We start from the raw sequence: 13,100 nt of genomic DNA on the forward strand, positions 1-13,100 counted from the left end.
TGCGTTTTCATCCTACATGGCCTTGATCATAACTATGAATAAGGCCATGCTGGCTGAAACACGTCAACTCACTATTTGCGTATTGTACATTGTGGTTTCCTGGGGGAAAAAAAAGGCAAGATTTCAGAGCGACATCGGTTGTGTGGATAATCTCTATGGATTATTACTCTCCGATGTGCGACTCAAGCACCCGTAAGCTCCATTTATGGAGTACTAAATGAGTAGTAGCTGTGGACTTTGCATCAGCAAGGGGTCAAAGATTAGAGAAATAAATGTCACCATTGGAGGATATAAGAACAACCGGATACAGAGAACCTGGCAAGTGAAAAAAATCTGTGGGCCAGATTCAGAAAGATACGCCGTCGTATCTCTGACTGCGGTCGGTCGTATCTATGCGCCTGATTCATAGAATCAGTTACGCATAGATATCCCTAAGATCCGACAGGTGTAAGGCCCCGTACACACGGTCGGACAAAATCGATGAGAATGAACCAAAGTTCAGTTTCATCGGACCAAACCGACCGTGTGTATAGCCCATCGGTCTGTTTTCCTTCGGTCCAAAATTTTAAAACATGCTTCAAAACCGAACCGATGGACGCTGCCCGATCGGACCAAACCGATGGTTAGTACAGAAAAGCATCGGTTCAAAACCCGCGCATGCTCAGAATCAAGTCGAAGCATTCTTGGAAGCATTGAACTTTGTTTTTTTCTGCACGTCGTGTGTTTTACGTCACCGCGTTCTGACCCGATCGGTTTTTGGAACGATGGTGTGTACGCACATCAGACCATCAGGCCACTTCAGCGGTAAACCGATGAAAACGGTCCGTCGGACCATTCTCATCGGTTTTGTCCGACCGTGTGTACGGGGCCTAAGTGTCTTACACCGTCGTATCTTAGGCTGCAATTTCACGCTGGCCGCTAGGTGGCGCTTCCGTTTGTTTACGCGAGGAATATGCAAATTACTATTTACGCCGATTCCGAAACGAACGACCGCCCGGCGCTTTTTTTTTTACGTCGTTTGCGTTCGGCTTTTTCCGGCGTAAAGTTACCCCTGCTATATGAGGGGTATGTGCGGCGTATCCTATGTTAAGTAGGGCCGTCGTTCCCGCGCCGAGTTTTGACATTTTTTACGTCATTTGCGTAAGTCGTTCGCAAATACAGCTGGACGTAATTAACGTTCACATCGAAAGCAATGACGTTTTGCGGCGTATTTTCGAGCATGCGCACTGGGATGTTTTCACGAACGGCGCATGCGCCGTTAAAAAAAAAACGTCAAATACGCGGGGTCAAGCCAAATTTTGATAAAACACGCCCCCTACATCCCCATTTGAATTACGCGGCCTTATGCCGCAACACATACGTTACGCCGCCGTAACTAAGGGCGCAAGTTCTTTCTGAATAAAGAACTTGCGCCCTAAGTAATCCCGTCCTGTGTGTTTTAAGTAGTTGTTGTATAAGACCAGCGCTTCATGTCTTCCAGAGGTGGACGATCCCTTTAAACTCCCCGTCCTCCCTGACTCCGGAGCCGTGAACATTGGCTCCGGTGGAGCGGAGAAGGGGATAAAGAAGCGATGGTGTTTGTTGTAATCCCCTATTACAGGTCAGTAAGCCGGGGTTCCTGAGATAAAAGGATTGGACCTGTATCATGCGACTTGTCGCTGACGCTGATTGGTTTTCCCATCCGTTTAGAATGCGGCTTTAATGGGAGTAAATAGATTTCTGTAACAGAAGAGAGGAAAAAAAAGTGATGAAATGTGTTTTGAAAGACGAAAAAATTGATTTCAGACTTCAAAGCAATTCAGCGCCTCTGCGTCCGATAATGTTTTAAAAGGAGGACCTCTCCAGCGTTCGGCGTAATGCAATTGAGATGCGGGACGGCGGCTTCTCCCCAATCCGGAGATTTCAGTGTAATTCACCAGTTTTCAGGATTAACTTGTATTTATGTGGATTGACCAACATTGCTCAGTTTTTACAAATGTGGATCTTATGCACAGGGCTACTGTTAGTAAATTACAGGGCCCAGTACAGCCTACCTGACAGGGACCCCCCTTCAAATATTACTATTTTATTTAAAAAAAATATTAATAAATATTTTTTACAATTGACCTTTTTTAATTTTTTATTATTATTATTATTATTATTATTATTATTAATAATAATAATAATAATAATAATAATAATAATAATAATAAGGTCAATTGTAAAAAAGAATTCTTGAAAAAGAATAATAAAATTAATAATAATTTTATTTTTTAATGTCTCTTTTATATTTTTTTACAATTGACCTTTTTTAATTTATTATTATTATTATTATTATTATTATTATTATTATTAATAATAATAATAATAATAATAATAATAATAATAATAATTTAATAATAATAAGGTCGATTGTAAAAAAGAATTCTTGAAAAAGAATAATAAAATTAATAATAATTTTATTTTTTAATGTGTCTTTTTTTTTTTATATATTTTTACAATGCTGTTAAGTGTTAACCGAACGTCGGTGCGCAGGCGCCGTATAGAGCCGCACCGACGTTCGGCTTCTTTTGGCAACTCGTGACGCGCAGTATGCGCCGGTCGGAAGCACGTCTATCACAGCCTGTGATTAGGAACGCCCACTCCCGCGGAGAGGCCGGGGGTGAAAATAGCCCTAAAATGGTATGTACGCAAAAAAAACAGCATACTGTCGGTCTCATAGGTCAGCTCCATGCAATGTTAGAACTTTTTTTTTTAGGGTGAACCCCCGCTTTAAGGACTGAGCCTCTCTTTCAGACTCTGTTTTATCTGTGTGTCCGCTAAGAATGATTTTAGTATATTTATTGTGAAAATGTTTTTTTTTTATATATATATATTTGAGGGGGAGCCCTACCAGGTAGGCTGTACGGGGCCCCGTGATTTCTAACAGCAGCCCTGGCTGTGGTGATATGTATAATTTTACTATCACTGGTCAAAATGGCAAATCTGTTTTTTAGGTGGTTTGCCATCCGTCATGAAGGTGTTAATGGTAAACAGTGCCAGTGTATATATACCGTACTTGATAAATAAATAAAATATTATATATATATATATATATATATATATATATATATATATATATATATATATATATATATATATATATATATATATATATATATATATATATATATATATATATATATATATTATTATTTTTTTTTTTTTTATTCTACTATGGACAGTAGTATCCCTTTTTTGGCTTGTTTTAATATATTACAAAAATATGGAAGTGTTATATAAAGTAAAGATCATACATATTTATTACAAATGTCTCCATTGTGGCCTTTTTATTGGTTGTTCCTTTTTTACAATCTACATTTATTTGCAGATCAAAGAAGCCGTGATGTTGATCTCAGACGGGGGTCCCATCCATGCCACCTCCGGCATGGAGCCTGTGCCGCGCCGCCGATCCCGGAAGAGTCGTCCTCTGTCATCAGTGTTTGGTATTTCAGATATCTTGAAGGGCTTCCACTGTACATTCATTTATTTGTGGCTCCCAAGGCCACATTCACAGTATAGATACCACATTTACATCTGGGAAGTATAATCATCTTTTCAGCTTCCCAGATCACTTTTTTTATTATTATATTTATTCCACTTTTTAGGCCTCGTTCACACAGGGTGTCATGTCTCCTGTGCAGGACCCAGCAAGGAAATGCACGGCTGCCGGTAAAAAAAATAGGGCCCTGCATGGGAGACGCATGTCTGCGCCCCATGTGAATGGGCCCTTGGATGTTTCTGCTTTAAAGGGGTTGTAAGGGTACATGTTTTTTCACCTTCTTTGCATTAAGGTGAAAAAACATCCGAGGATTAGCACCCCCCCCCCCCCCCCCCCCCAGCGCCCCCCTGTTTACTTACCTGACCCTTCGAAAGTCCAGCGCCGTGAACGCGCTGACTTCTCGGCTGGGCTTCTCGACTCATTTATTGGTTGATTGATAGCGGCGCAGCCATTGGCTCCCGCTGCTGTCAATCAAATCGATGACGCGGCGCACCGGGGGGCGGGGCCGAGTGATACAGTCGGCGGCTATAGTCGCCGACTGTCTCACCGGAGCACACCCTCAAGCTAAATCCCTTGGGAGAGAGCTTTGCATGAAGGGGTTTAGCTGATGCAGAGAGGAACCGAGACAGACGCAGAGGGACCCCAGAAGACCAGAATCGGGGGCCCCTCTGTGCAAAACAAACATGTTTGTAATTAAAAAAAACAACCTTTAGTGTCCCTGTAACCTGTGTCAGCCCCCATAACACATGCGGGTAGACATGTGCAATTCGTTTAGTTTCTAATTCGTTTTTAACGAAAATTCGTTAATTCCGAATTTTCGTATTTCCGAATTTTTTATTTTCGGAATTTCCGAAAATTTAGAATTTAGAATTTTTCAATTTTCGAATTTTTGTTTTTTTTTCGAGTTGAAAAACTCGAAAAAAAAAAATCGAAAATTGAAAAATTCTAAATTTTCGGAATTCCGAAAATAAAAAATTCGGAAATACGAAAATTCGGAATTAACGAATTTTCGTTAAAAACTAATTAGAAACTAAACGAATTGCACATGTCTACCCGCATGTGTTATGGGGGCTGACACAGGTTAAAGGGACACTAAAGGTTGGTTTTTTTAATTTTCGAAATATGCAATTTTTTTTTTTCGAATTTTTTATTTTCGTATTTCCGAAATTCGAAATTTAAAAATTCGAAATTTCGAATATTTAAAAATTGAATTTCGAAAATGGTAAATTTATTTTTAAATTTAAAAAAAAAATAGTTTTTGGCTTTTCTGGAAATCCGGAATTCCGAATTCCGAATTTTCGAATTTCCCGAATTTACATGCGGGTCGCAAAATGGTAGTCTTTAACCCCCACACCCTGTGCATATACATCGCTGGGCCGCCAATGTTTCTATGGTGAGGGCACATCCCCAGCACAGAGGCCGAGCTGTCAGACATCTCTTGGTCCCTATTAACGATCAGTAGCCAGCAAGATTAGCTCCCAATAATGTGACCACCATGAGAGCCAATCACAGTTGTTATGTAATGACATTCCCTTCCTGTGCCCTGGGAATTCAGAACCTTTTGGGACATTGAGGTGGGTGGGAAGGGATTAAAGCAGGTGACCCAGAGGTGGGGACCCTTACCGGAAGAAGGGGCATCATGGCCGCTATGTGCAGTTGGGTTGGGGGAAATGGTCAGGATATTTTGGAGTTGGCATTTAACGTAAAAACATATTTTTATATTAGGACCTTAAAATACAACACCCCAGTACTATAATAACCAAAACAAACCAAAAATATGGCTGGTACAAAAGAATATAGCAAAACATATACTATGCTATACTAGCACATGGTTCAAAAGGCTGACTTTTTTTTATTGTAATCCATTCTATGCATTAAGATAAAAAGCTTTCTGTGTGCAGCAACCCCCCTAATACTTACCTGAGCCCCATCTCAATCCAGCGATGTGCATGAGAGCCACAAAGTCTCCTGATTGGCTGAAACACAGTAGCAGGCACCATTGGCTCCTGCTGTTTTCAATCCGTCAGTGAGCCAGGGAGGCGAGAGCGGGAACAGGGCCAAGCCGCGGCTCTGTGTCTGAATGGAGACACAGCAGTGCCTCGGCTCAGGTGCCCCCATAGCAAGCTGCTTGCTGTGTGGTCACTTGGCAGGAGGGAGGGGCCAGGAGCATCAGAGAAGGGCCTGAGAAGAGGAGGATCTAGGCTGTGCAAATCCACTGCATAGAGCAGATAAGTATGACGTGTTTGTTATTTAAAAAAATAATAAATAAAAATAACTTTTTAGTATCACTTTAAGACTGTTTTTATATATCTGCTTGCCGACCAGCCGCCGGCGGCAGGTCGGCTCTGCTGGGCGAGATCACGTAGGTATACGTCATCTCGCCGTTCAGCCAATAGGGCGTGATCACACAGCTCCCGGTCCTGTCGGGGAGAAATGCTGATCTTCTGTTCATACAATGTATAAAAAGCGATCAGTCATTTCCCCAAGACAGTCCCACCCCCCTTCAGTTAGAACACACCCAGGGAACATAATTAACCCCTTCCTCGCCCCCTAGTGTTAACCCCTTCCCTGCCAGTGGCATTTTTATAGTAATGCATTTTTATAGCACTGATCGCTATAAAAATGCCAATGGTCCCAAAAATGTGTCCGAAGTGTTCGCCATAATGTCGCAGTACCGATAGAAATCGCTGATCGCCGCCATTACTTGTAAAAAAAATATATTAATCAAAATGCCATAAAACTATCCCCTATTTTGTAAATGCTATAACTTTTGCGCAAACCAATCAATAAACGATTATTGCAATTTTTTTTTACGAAAAATATGTAGAAGAATACAATTCGGCCTAAACTGAGGAAATTTTTTTTTTATATATATATATTTTTGTCGGATATTTATTATAGCAAAAAGTAAAAAATCTTTTTTTTCAAAATTGTCGCTCTATTTTTGTTTATAGCGCAAAAACTAAAAACCGCAGAGGTGATCAAATACCACCAAAAGAAAGCTCTATTTGTGGGGAAAAAAGAGACACCAATTTTGTTTGGGAGCCACGTCGCACGACCGCGCAATTGCCAGTTAAAGCGACGCAGTGCCGAATCACAAAAAGTGGACCCGTCATTGACCAGCAATATGGTCCGGGGCTTAAGTGGTTATACTGTATATATCACAGCTTATGCATATATAATCTTAAAAATACTGTTAACAATTTAGCAAGTTTTCATGCTTTTTCAGGACTGTGGTAAAATATTTGGTCAATATATGGTGCGGTCGTCATCGGTGTGATTGTGTTCTGTAAAATATGGTATAAAGTAACAATAATGGCAGCAATAATGACAATAAATTGCATATATTTACTATTTTACAGTGATCCACAAGAAGCATGAAAACATGGGAAACGCGTTGCCCAAAGTGTAAAATCTCTATATGAATGAATGAAATATAGCGCGGCACATGCGAACTGAATCGCCTCTGGGCAGTCCTCAATTTGATGGGTATATTTGAATAGGCTGTGAAAGATTATTTATATATATATATATATATATATATATATATATATGTATAATCTGTTTTTCACAATAATCACAGCTTATTCATATATGACCACCAAATTGAGGACTGTTAACAATGTAGCAATTTTACACTTTGGACAACGTGTTTCCCATGTTGTCATGCTTCTTCAGGATATTGGTCTATATACTACAGATACTAAGCAGTCATTTAAAGGGTTACTGAAGGTTTTAAATTATTTTTTTATTTTATTTTTTAAATAACAAACCTCTCATACTTGCCGCCGCTGTGCAGTTCGTTTTGCACAGAGTGGCCCCGAACCTCGTCTTCTGGTGGTCCCTCGGCAGCTCTCTCGGCTCCTCTTCGCATCAGCTAACCCCCCTGGGAAGCGCTTTTCCAAGGGGGTTACCTTGCGGGCACGCTCCCGAGTCCTGTTTTCGGCGTCCATAGCCGCCAACTACAGAACTTGGCCCCGCCCCCCAGCCCTCTCGTCATTGGAGTTGATTGACAGCAGTGCAAGCCAATGGCTGCGCTGCTCTCAATATATCCAATGAACCCTGTTTTAAATATATGTCAGATGTTTAGCTTTATTCTTTTGCACCAATAAATCATATTTTTGGCTTTAATTGATTTTAGTGCTGAATTTTTGGAGTCTTAATTAAAATGAAAAGGTGTTTGAATTGTGATGACAGCAACAGTTTTTTTCCAGTGCCTTTTTTATACCCATTATATTACTCTTTTAATAGTGTTGTTCTAGAAGGCATTGCGAAACACTACTTTGACAGTTTCCATAATGGAGGGGTGGGGGGAGGGGTGGTAACCCTTGACTTCGTCAATGGCTGCCAAATTTGTTCCGTGAATCAATTGCTAAGCTGATCAGTCCTATTAGTTTTAGATGCAAATTCCATTACCGGCAAGGAAGGCGTCCAATCCATTTTTAAATGCGCTTTATTGGATCTTGCCACGCTGGCCGTTCTTAATGGGACCCCGTTGCGAAAAAGTAATCTTTAAAAGCTTTGTTACTAATAAAACAATCCTCACTTTTCCTGGTCCTGGCACTGCTTCCATCATCAGTTCTCGTCCCCTGACCGCCGCTGGGAAATGAACTCTTCTGGAAGTGTTGATTTCCTGGTCCCCCCCCACCTTCTTAAGTCTCCTCTGCCCCCATTTAGGGCTCACATGCAGGGCCGCCATCGGGGGGGGGGGGTACAGGCAGTACACCTGTAAGGGGTCTGGAGGTTCCCAGGGGCCTGGAGGCCCACATGGCCCCAGATGGCAACCCCCCTTTTTTTAATTTATTTTTTATAAAAAAATATATATACGTTCCTACATACAGGGGAACCATGAAGAACGAACATAGTCACGCTCTAACAGGAAGTCAGCTCACAGCAAAAAAGGAATTTGGAGATTTGTAAGAGACCGAGAGCAATAGAAGGGCCTGTTTCTTAATTAAGTATATGTAGCATTACCCCCAGTGGAGCCGCTGGAATTTTGGGCGGCGTGTTACCTCGTGGCTCCTCCGAAATTCCTAGGGGTGAATGATGCGCATTGCATATAGTAGAAGTAAAGGAATGTCCAGACAGGTGCTCTTTGCTGTGCTCTTTATTACCCAGCCGGGTAAAAACAGTAAACTTGTGGTAAGGAAAGTAAAGTTGTATTAGGGAGAACAGCAGATTCAGGCGTAATGATAGAAAATCGTCCTGCTCCCAAACTTAACACTTCTCTGCGCCACTCCTACCGCAGGGGGTTCAGTGTACCCGGACAGGCCTCTCTCACTGACCTGGCAGCCGGAGTATCACTTGAACAATTATAGGAATAAGTCTCTGCCACAGACCCTCCTTGGTGAACTTGGGAGAAAGTCTCTGCCACAGGCCCCTCTCAATGAGGCGCAGAAAGATACCTCTGACACAGGTCCCCTCTGGGTTGAATTCTTGGAGATATGCCTCCTTACTTGAGTTACGTCTGGATCTCCTTCAACTTGTCGCCCAGGTACCGACTGACAGGTGATCAATCCCTTGGTGTCCGGTTACCTCGATCCCCGGTGGTTTGTCCAGGCCCTTTTGGACCTCCAGCCTCTCAATGGCGCTCCTCAGACTGACTCCCCACCGAACAGCAGTACAGCTTGGGATCTTCAAAGTGGGAACCCAGTCACTCACTGGGTCTCAGTCGCTGTTCAGATGCCTCGGGTCAGCATGGCCCCGGAACCAGGAACACCACGTGGCACGCACGCCACGGCCAGGTAGGCCATAACGCCGGGGCGCAGTGATGTGGCCACCCTAAAGGTGGGTGCCACACTGGACGAAGAAGACCCAGAACCAATGTCTGCCCCATAAATATCCCTCCCCAGCATGCACAGCGAGGACAAACCCCCATGATTGGCTGCTGGGAAGAGCACCCCATGATTGGCTGCTGGGAAGAGCACCCAAACCTTGACTCCACTGCTGCCACCTGCAGCACCGGGGCTGGAAGAACACCCCAGTCCAGCAGAATGGGCTCACAGCACAGCCAAGCCGAGACGGAGACCGTATTTTGCTACTAACAATCTGGATCAGAGTTTAACTACGCTCTGATCTACCCTTAAATGTAACTAGCACCAGTACTAAAACTACATAGGCGCTAAATTATATAATTTTTTATTTTTTAACTTGAAGTTGGGTTTCATTTTAATCGCTCTTACCATAAAGATCAGCTCGCTATGCTGCACAAACACTCTTGCTCCATTCACGAAGCCCTATGTACAGGAATTTAATATGCTGAACGGCTTCAACAGACTGGAATAACTGTTAAAATCTCCCTAACACCCGTCTGTAACCTCTATTGTTCTGATCTCGGTAGTCTCCGCTCTCCCACCAGCATAGCGATGTTTTCTGATCTTCGGAAGCCTCGCAGGGACGCAGCGTCTTTGTATTTGTTCCCTTAATGTACGGAACAGTCACAATATGTTATTAAGTGTTTCTCCACTGAAACTGCTAAGCGAAGGCAGAACGGAGGGAGAGAACGTAGACTCGTGTAATGAGAAGGTACATTAGCCTGCGGGCTGCTCCCTTCTGACACGGAGCTCCGTGCTCTGCAGACGGCATCCTGGCGGGGGCATTATGCTCGTGTAAGTGGGGGATTAGTTCTGCCACTCGTACTGTGGAGATGGGGGTCATTTACCACAAGCTCCGCCGTGTCAGCGCTTCTATACATTGCACAAACAATGATCAACATGTAAAGCTAGCCGAGCATACGTGAGCAGATGGGGCCAGATAAATGTGGTTTAGCAGAGTCTGATGGGAATTTTTTAACCATTTCAGCCCCGGAAGGTTTTACCCCCTTAATGACCAGAGCATTTTTTGCGATATGGCACTGCGTCGCTTTAACTGACAGTTGCACGGCCGTGCGACCTTGTACCCAAACAAAATTTGCGTCCCCCCCACACACACACACACACACACAAATAAAGCTTTCTTTTGGTGCTATTTGATCACCTCTGCGGTTTTTTATTTTTTGTGCTAGCAACAATTCTGAAGACAGAACAATATTTTTTACTTTATGCTATAAAACATATCCAATAAAAATATGTAAAAAATCGAATTTCTTCATTCGTTTAGTCCAATTTGTAATCTGCTAAATATTTTTGGTAAAAAAAAAAATTGCTGTATATTGATTGGTCTATTGCATCTACAAACTATGGGATAGATTTAGGGACTTTTTTTTATTTTTTACTAGTAATGGCGGCGATCAGGGTTTTTTTTATTATGAGGGACTGCGACATTGTGGAGGATAAATTTGGACACTAAGTGACACATTTTGTGAGCACAGTTGTGAGCTATGCTAGTCTCCTATCGAAAATGAAGAGGTTAGTAAAGTTGGGTACATTTTCGTACAACAAAATCTCTTTGGAGACCCCCAGATCACCAGAACTAGTGTCCCCATTGGAAGATTTCCCCTCCTATTACTTTTCTGGGAACAAGCCAAAATTTGAGATATATTCTTTCGCTTTCAATGATAATGCTGAACAAGACCAATAAATCTTGGAAGCACTGACAGGTGTTCTAATCCCTCTCCACTCCATCCAAAGCTAAAAAAAAAAAAAAAAAAAAAATGTTGCCTTTTAAGACTACTGCGCCGGTCTTGTGTGAATAAAACAAATTAATGCACATTAATTCATTGTTATTAACAATGCTACTAATAAAAAATAAATAAATACTGGTCTTTTAAAGTGTGTGTGTGTGTGTGTGGGGCACCGGACATACAGGTGTATGGGAAGCATGATGTGATTGCAATCACATGATTGTAAACACGAAGCTCTATTGGCTTCCTTTAGAAAGTCCACAGGGGGCTAATCTCTGCGCCCAGAACACTCCCTCTATAGCATTGTTACCTGCTGTGGATAGTGATTTGCACGTCCCGTGACTTTACTTCCGGTTTCTCTGACTCATCCCAGCTGGTCCAAAGGTGGATGGAAGGCGACTTGCTGTGAGTACGGGGGGGGGGGGGGAAGACATCTGATGTAAAGGACACCTGCTAGGGGGGGGGGGGGTACTCTGATTGATTGGGACATCTGATGTAAAAGAGGGCTCTGATGAGGACACCTTTTTATGTTAAGTGGTTTTATTTTATTTTACTTGAAATGTCAAAGTGCAATAGATGGGTACTGTTTTGTCTAGCAGTAATACATAATCGCCTGATAAATGGCTATTTACAGTCCTGCATTCCTAACGGTTACATTTTGAAGTTTGTTTGCCCCCCCTCACCCAACCCCCCACAACAATTTTGAGCACCAGCCACCACTGGTTACTGCATCATGTCACCCAAATGAAACAAATTCTTACATTTGAATTTGTTTTAGTTTAAATTAATTCAAGAATAATGGAAATGTTTTACTATTGTGATTCGGATGCATCCAAATTTCGATTTTGTAATGAAACGGATCGCACATGTCTACTACCTACAGCAGGCTCCTGGTGAATCATCTACATGGGTACATTCACCCAGCTCTCCATGCATCTCTCTGCAAGCAAACTAGTAAGAAGAATCTAAATCAATTGACTCACCTGGTAACTTTTGAAACTCCAAATTCCTTTGGTAGGCCATAGACGGTGCAAATTTCCTGCAGCCACAAGTTGCAGGAAATTCACACGATTTCCCCATCAGCATAGACAGCGGGCCATTGTCTTCTCCCCGCTGGGATGGGAGCAGGCGGGAAAATGCGATGATTATTGCTGGCGACTAGAGCAGCCACTTGCGATAACCTGATGCGAATGAGACAGGCTGGTTGTACCCAAGTCGATCAATCAGTTTGGTACATTCAGCCTGCCCATTAATGATTAGAATCTCAGCCGGTTCCCGCTAAAAGACCAAAAAAACAGGACGGGCATCAACTCTTACCCTCTCGGCCGGGACAGCGACTGACATTTTAACCTGGCTACATTCCTCCCCCTTAGAGGCAAGTCGTCTAGGCTGTGTCAAAGCCTGGAAGAGATGCCAACACAATGACAGCATAATAATAATAATAAAGTGCAGCTAAAGGCAAACCCTCTTTCTGATGAATAGTGGAGATGGATTTATTGCTTTTTTGTGACCCCGTTGGGGAGATTCACCCCTCTCTACTCTATATGTCCTGTTTACCATTATAATTGAAAGTCAAAGAAAATCCCAAATTTTGGGTTGTCCCCAGAAAAGTAATAGAGGGAAAATCTTCCAATGGGGACACTAGTTCTGGTGACCTGTAGGTTCCCAAGGGATTCCCTTTAATTTACAGGGTTTTACTCTTGGTTCCTGTTTTGGTTATGGGACGGGAAGTGAAGAGAAATCTCCTCAATGGGACATAGATGGCAAAAAATAAACTGACAGGGGTTATGACCCTCCATTACTCTATACAAAAAAAGTTTTTCTCATAGTTCTACATTAACATACACATAAAAATGGTAACCGTTTAAACATAATATTCGGGATCCAGCAAAAAAAAAAAACGTCTGTTCCCGAGGTGGGGTGGAATCCTAGGACATGGTGCACAACCGGGCAACCATCAGGTTTTCTACCTAGTCCATGTAGATGTGGCTTCTGGTATTGTAGCACTTATAGAGTCTG

At 42.4% G+C, this 13,100-nt stretch overlaps 1 protein-coding gene across 1 annotated transcript in view; it reads left to right on the forward strand.

Annotated features, from left to right (window-relative positions):
- LOC120944183 (rac GTPase-activating protein 1-like) overlaps window positions 1-13,100 on the forward strand; it is a 113,448-nt gene that overhangs the window by 54,975 nt on the left and 45,373 nt on the right. Inside the window, exon 8 of the mRNA XM_040358124.1 lies at window positions 3,350-3,464. Coding sequence (XP_040214058.1) covers window positions 3,350-3,464 — 115 coding nt within the window. The remainder of the gene's footprint in view (window positions 1-3,349; window positions 3,465-13,100) is intronic.

This window comes from Rana temporaria, chromosome 6 (assembly GCF_905171775.1).
Source record: "Rana temporaria chromosome 6, aRanTem1.1, whole genome shotgun sequence".
Lineage (NCBI taxonomy): Eukaryota > Metazoa > Chordata > Amphibia > Anura > Ranidae > Rana > Rana temporaria.